The 6803-nt window shown below is 39.5% G+C and overlaps 1 protein-coding gene across 1 annotated transcript in view; it reads right to left on the bottom strand.

Annotated features, from left to right (window-relative positions):
- Window positions 1-2511: 2511 nt before the first annotated feature.
- The window catches only part of ptprfa (protein tyrosine phosphatase receptor type Fa), a 246360-nt gene continuing 242068 nt past the window's right edge, over window positions 2512-6803 (bottom strand). Inside the window, exons 32-35 of the mRNA XM_067458880.1 lie at window positions 6226-6352; window positions 4011-4137; window positions 3683-3837; window positions 2512-2568 (exon numbers count right to left, since the gene is read on the bottom strand). Coding sequence (XP_067314981.1) covers window positions 4087-4137; window positions 6226-6352 — 178 coding nt within the window. The 3' untranslated portion in view covers window positions 2512-2568; window positions 3683-3837; window positions 4011-4086. The remainder of the gene's footprint in view (window positions 2569-3682; window positions 3838-4010; window positions 4138-6225; window positions 6353-6803) is intronic.

The raw sequence follows: 6803 nt of genomic DNA, 5'->3' as shown, positions 1-6803 counted from the left end.
ACTTGTGGATGAAGAAATTAAATTACTTGTGCATGTAAAATAAAGTGCAGTTAAATCATTTTTTTGAAACTCCAGCAGTAAAGAAAGACATTGATTATTGTCTACAAACTGGTAATTAGGTGAAATTATTTGTTAATTAGTATCTACGATGGGAAACAATGACTCTGACCTTAGAGCAAACGGGCCATTTTGGCCTAATTAGTTAGATCATTCGTTTTTAATACAATTAGCAAACCTTCCTGTCCGGTAGCTGGGTTTTTGGAGGAGGACTGAAGTCTCCAGGTGTTCCACAACTAATGAATCGTTAGGAACGGGCACAATCCAGTCCACATGCCTTCACATTAAACTGCAATGGCCGATGGGCTGACTAGCTTTGGCTGCAGAGATCTGGCTTTCTGGCAAGGACACAAACACACTGGAGAGGGACCAGCCATCTGTTCCCCTGGAAATGTGCTGAAGGAACCAGGATACAGCAAAGCCTCACAAGAAACGTGTACAAAACCCAATTAATCATTTTATTAACACATATCTCTCTCCTTTTTATTAACAAATAGAAAACAGACTGCCTGTACAACAGATTGAATGCCATTTTTATCTGTATGTGAACACAAAGTCAAATGAATTCTTCCCATGTCTGCATTTTTCAGCTTACTTTGTGCTCAGGCCATAGGAGGAAAGAAACACTTGAGTATGCACATATTTCCAGACCAATGATGCTGTCGTGACGTTACGGGAGATTTGTCTTTACGAGCCACAGTGAGAAATGATCAGATGGCCGTTAATACCACATGTGGAGAGTTCGGGAGGTTTTAGATTCCCAGCCTCTGTCGGCTGTTTTCTGCCGGAGATGTTCCCGCTTCAGCTGCTCTTCTGATGGCAGAGGTGCTTCTGGAGGTATACGTGACGGCTGTACATGTATGGGCATGTCTGTCGGGTCGAGGCCTGGCTGTTCAGAACGAGTTGACCTTTGACTTCAGCTGACCCGGCATGGAACAAGGACTTTGCATTGGCAGCAAGAACACCATTTTCTTGTCTTTCTTTCACTTGATAGGCCTTTGGAATGGAAGGGTTCGAGAAATGCCTCTATTCAGAGCAGAACGAGTCTGAATGCATTCACGCGTCTCATCCGTTTAGTCCTTAACGACAGCAGGTTCATCAAGGTCGCTAACTCAGGTGTAATATACTTGATTATACTGTTTTATAAAGTATCAGGAGGTGAAAAGGTTGATTTTTTATTTATTTTATAAAAGTTCCCCCTTTCCCACCCAAATAAAAGTAGATCATTATAATATAATAATGATAAAAAGTAAGAAATCAGCAGCAGCTCTGAATGCTCCTCTTACAGTATTAGTAACCTGGGTCATGTGAAAATACATGTCCACATGTGCTAAAAAATAATTGAACATATACGAAAACATTACATATGAATAATAATAATAATATAAGAAAACAATAAGAATAAAAAGATCCCCTTAGATATTCGATGATCAGCATAAATGATACAAATATTGTATTTTCTGACAGATCGTACTGATGATACAATAATAATAATAGTAATGATAATAATAAAAACAATGGCCGATGATGATGATCATAAAAATAAAGCAGTACGGTAATACAGAGACAGGAGCTGTGCATTAGAGACCAGAATGAAGCTTTTGTTGCTGTTTTCAGAGAGAGGAACAGGATTGCAGTGATTCCAGTGAAAGTCGTCCTGTGATGTCTCCTCTCTTCCGATATCCCTCTTCTCTCTGTCTGTTTGTCAGTCTCTCTTTCTCCCTCCAGCTGTGGTGACTGAATAGGTAGGATGACTATGGCTCAGAAGGAAGCGGCGGCTCTCCGGATGTGGCGGTCTGAGGCGTTCTGGGAGTGGTTACGTTGCATAGTGATCGAAGCTGCCCAGGTACTCCAGAGCTGCTCTGTAGCACAGCTGGTACTGGTCCTGTACACACGGACACACACTGTTAAAGGGATCCTATTATGCTTTTTTACACGTTCATATTTATGTAGTGTGTAATGTTGCTATTTTGAGCATGAAAAAAGTCTGCAAAGTTACAAAGCACAAAGTCCTACCAAAGGGAGTTAATCTCTGTATGGGTAATGGGTAACTTTCTGAAATGTCACAATTTTGGTCACAACCAAAGGTATACACAAAAGAGTGTTACTGACAGCTGCAACAATGTCAAATATGAGAAAAAGAATATGTTTTTTAAACACGTTTAGGCATGAAAACCAATTGTACTTGAGCCCAAAATAAAACCGAGACTTTGAAAAAGGGCATAATAGGTCATCTTTTAAACATTGCAGCAGAGACTAAAACGTCCTGAAGAGCTTGAACTAACACTTTACCTAAAAACGTTCTCATTGATTTGCATGAGAAATTGTACGTTTCAGTTGAAGTTTCAGTTCATTTTGAGTTTGTGTGAGCTTACCTCCGTCTGTACCATGGCAGGTCTCTGCGTGCGGAGTGTTTTTATGGTCTGGAACATGTCTACCACCCTTCATACATCCTTCCGCTCCAGAACAATACTTAAAGTGATGAAGACTCCTGTTCTGCCGACACCAGCACTGAGACAGAGAGAGAGAGAGAGAAGAGAGAGAGAGAGAGAGAGAGAGAGAGAGAGAGAGAGAGAGAGAGAGAGAGAGAGAGAGAGAGAGAGAGAGAGAGAGAGAGAGAGAGAGAGAGAGAGAGAGAGAGAGAGAGCAGTTTAGCACACACATACAAAATCTACTGTTTTGCATATAAAATACAGTAATAGTGTGAAATATTATTACAATTTTAAAATATATAGTATAGTAGTAATTCATTAATTGATCAAAGCTGAATCTTCAGCATCATTACTCCAGTCACATGATCCTTCAGAAATTATTCTAATATGATGATTTGATGCTGAAGAAACAAAAACATAAATTTACTGTACTAAAGTATTAGTTTATTTCAAAAACAAAAAATATTATTGACCCATTTACAGATACAAAGTGAGCTCTTAAATGTATCCAATAAGTTTTGACATTTTGGACATTCTATCCCTAACCAGACCTCTATCCCTAAACCCACCCATCCATCACAGAAACATGTGCAAACAACAGATTTAAATAAAAATTTGTGTTGGCCAATTTATATGCCTTTTTAACAAGCGAGGACCAGTCCAATGTCCTCACTAATGAGTCATTTTCATATTTTACTAAATAAGTGAGGACATTTGTGTCCTCACAAGAATTGCCAAACAAGGAACACACACACACACACACACACACACACACAACACACACACACCACACACACACACACACACACACACACACACACACACACACACACACACACACACACACACTTGTTTTTGTGACATATGTGAACATTCCATAGGCGTAATGGTTTTTATACCGTACAAACCGTATTTCTATCCCCTTACACTGCCCCTGCCCCTAAACCTACCCATCACAGGTAACATTCTGCATTTTAAAGAACTCATCCTGTATGATTTATAAGCCTTTTGAAAAGTGGGGACTTGGGTAATGTCTTTATATTTCACCCTCTCCTGTTATACCTGTGTCATACCCATGTTATTATATACATTTGTGTCCTCATAATGTCACAAAAAAAATGCGCGCACACACACACACACACACACACACACACACACACGCTCAACTGTGCTCGTTCCATTCTGCTCCTCACCTGCAGTGAACGCTAATTGGTCCGTCCTGTCCAAACTGTTCCTTGGTTTTGTGGACTTGGCCAATGAAATCATAAAAGCCCTCCCCTGTCTTTGGCACGCCTTGTTCTGGCCAATCGGTGAACTGAAACTGGCGGATCGTCCTAGACTGTCCATCCTGAGAGAGAGAGAGAGAGAGAGAGAGAGAGAGAGAGAGAGAGAGAGAGAGAGAGAGAGAGAGAGAGAGAGAGAGAGAGAGAGAGAGAGAGAGAGAGAGAGGGAGAGTGTTGTAGAGTGTATTTCAAAGACTCATCACAGCTGAAGTCATGCGGTCGTGTCTCCTGAACTCACCCTTGCGTCTGTGAATTTAAACTCCTCGTAAGATGTACTGTGGCATGTTGTATTCAGCCATGGGGTCCACGACAAATTACTGGTAGCGTGCAGATCTCTCTGCAGGCCAGTACTGATGACACTTCTCCTGTGGAGCAGAACACACACGGTTATAAGAGTGGTTCACACTTAATTGCTTTGTTCCAAACAATTTTTTTGTGATTTTTACGTTTTTTCTCTTTTGTTGTAGCACGACAGCCGGAGGCCAGCATACAAGCTGATTTCAGCATCATTAATATTCATTGTCATTCAAGAATAACAGTATTTTCTTGTAGTAATTGCAGCAGTTTTTCCTCAAATAAACATCCACATTGCATGTTTATTTTATTATTATTTGCTACACCTTAAATCCCTCCGGAGGATTTTGCGATCTTGCAATTGCAAGAATTAATGCAAATATAATAGAGCCTCACATTATTTGTGGCAGCTTGGATTTTTGCACAGTTCCACAATTTTTCATCATAAAAACATTAACCTGAAGGGGTGTTCAAATGCTGGACTATAATTGATTTCAGTAATTATGCACAACATGTTTTGCAGTAATTGTACTTTTACTGTCACTAATATAATTGAATAACTACATGATGATTAGTGTTTGGTTTTTATTTCAAAACAAAAAAAAAATGCTGCAAATATCACAAAATAGCTTCTGCAAGTTCAGATAATTTGGGATGCAGATATTATTACCCCCCCCCCCCCCACACACACACACACGCACACAAAAAAAATATCTTAAATGAATAAGAAAGCAGATACATGTAAATATTTTGCTTACTGAAGCTGCACATACACATATTTTCCCTGATCATGAATAGACTAATGCACAATCACATGCATACAAAGCCACTTTTATGAGTAACTACTTCTTCACGTTTCAATAAACTTCATGTTTTGTTGCTAAAATGCAAAAGTGTTGCAAGGTGTCACGGAAATTAAGTTAAAATGTAAGCAAAAACAGTCAAAAATCTTTGACACTACAGAATGAATGGAGTTGTTCTGAGTTGTGCTGTCTCAAAGCACTGTTATATTAGTACTAGTGATGTACTATTGTAGTTTTTGTTACTGTTTTGAATAGGGATGTGCCTGAAGCCAGATACTATGTTCGGAAAGGAAATTACATATTTCTATTATTTTGTAATTATATAGTTGGGTAATTAATTATATTGTATAGAATTTGTGGTTTCGGGGAGCCGCTATCAATATGCAGGGTACTGAAATCCCTTGAACTTGAAATGCACTTTCACTATCCGTGATCACGAAATCTCTGTGTATAAGGAGCAGCTGTACTGACCACACATTATACAAGATAAGATATTTGTCAATCACAATCTGTTGCGCACTATTGTGTCCCTCCATTGACAACAACGCAACTACAACTTTGATGCTTCAAAAAGTTCATTATAAGATTGTAAAACTAATCCATATGAATTGAGCGGTTAAGTTCAAATTTTCTCAGAGTGACACTAAATTATTTAGGCATTTTATTCACATATAAACAATCAGCGAACATAAACGGAAGCTCAACTGAATCTGCTTGATTGACAAATGAGAATGAATCTCATTGGTTCTTGCTAAAGCTCAAATGTGCAGTGCAACACGAGAATGAACCTCATTGGTTGTCGCAGATCAGGTGAGCATGCTTGAGCTTCCATACCACAACTAATGTGTGAGTTGGTGAATGTTTATATGTGAATAAAAGACTAAATTCAATCTCAATCTGTTCATCATATAAAAAGATTGAATCTCTTTAGAAAATTTTGACTAAAACACTCAATTCATATGGATTCATTTCACAATCTCTTTATGAACTTTTTGAAGCATCAAAGGGATAGTTGCGTAGCTGTCAACAGAGGGACAGAAATCTGTCAGGTTTCATAAAACGTATCTTCATTTGTGTTCAGAAGATGAACAAAGTCTTTGAACAAACGCGTTTGGAATGACACGAGAGTGGGTAAATGATGACAAAATTTACATTTTTGGTTGAACTATCCCTTTAAAGTCAACAGGACATCAAAATTCAGGCACTTTTCACAACCCTATCATTTCCCAACGGATACAGTCAAGTGCCTTGTTGAATATCTTGTTTTACTCTGAATCACATTACAGAAGTAAAATGGGCTTCAAAGAGCAATTCACATTGCCGTGTGCAGGAATGTGAGAATCTGTCATAACTCACCCGTCCCATCTCTCTGAGCTTTGTCAGCATCACCACGATGGTGGAGTTGTGCTCCCAAAGCATCCTCCAGAAGTCCTCTGTGGTTTCAGACAGAGGACCTTGTGTGGCGATATACGCCTTCTGCTGCCTGCAGGAACAACACATGAAGATACAGTTTATAAACACACAGAAAGCTAACAAACAGTTCTCTCCAGTTCATATACTACACAGCTTCTGTAGTGACAGGAGGAGCGATTGCTCTAATCTAACAGCAGGAGGCGCTGCGGCTCCGTGACTATCATCAGAAAGGCATTAGATAGACGGAGGAGGAGATAAAAAGGAAGTGAGAGAGGAAACAATGAACAGAGAACGAATGAGAGAGTGTGAGACAGGTGAGGAAGACAGAGAGACATGATTGTGTTGTGAAGGTAGCAGAGCTTCAGATCACTCAAACTCTGTCACGTTTGGCAGCGTAGGCAGGGACGCTAGCAGACGCTTCCAGCGCTTATTTGGATGTCATGCTGTGAGATCCCCAGGTCTCTGCTGAAGGTTTCTTTTGAGATAAACTAAGCAAATGCATCTCTGCTGTGCTTGAACAA

This window comes from Pseudorasbora parva, chromosome 12 (genome assembly GCF_024679245.1).
Source record: "Pseudorasbora parva isolate DD20220531a chromosome 12, ASM2467924v1, whole genome shotgun sequence".
NCBI lineage: Eukaryota > Metazoa > Chordata > Actinopteri > Cypriniformes > Gobionidae > Pseudorasbora > Pseudorasbora parva.
This window is presented reverse-complemented; position numbering and strand designations above follow the sequence as displayed.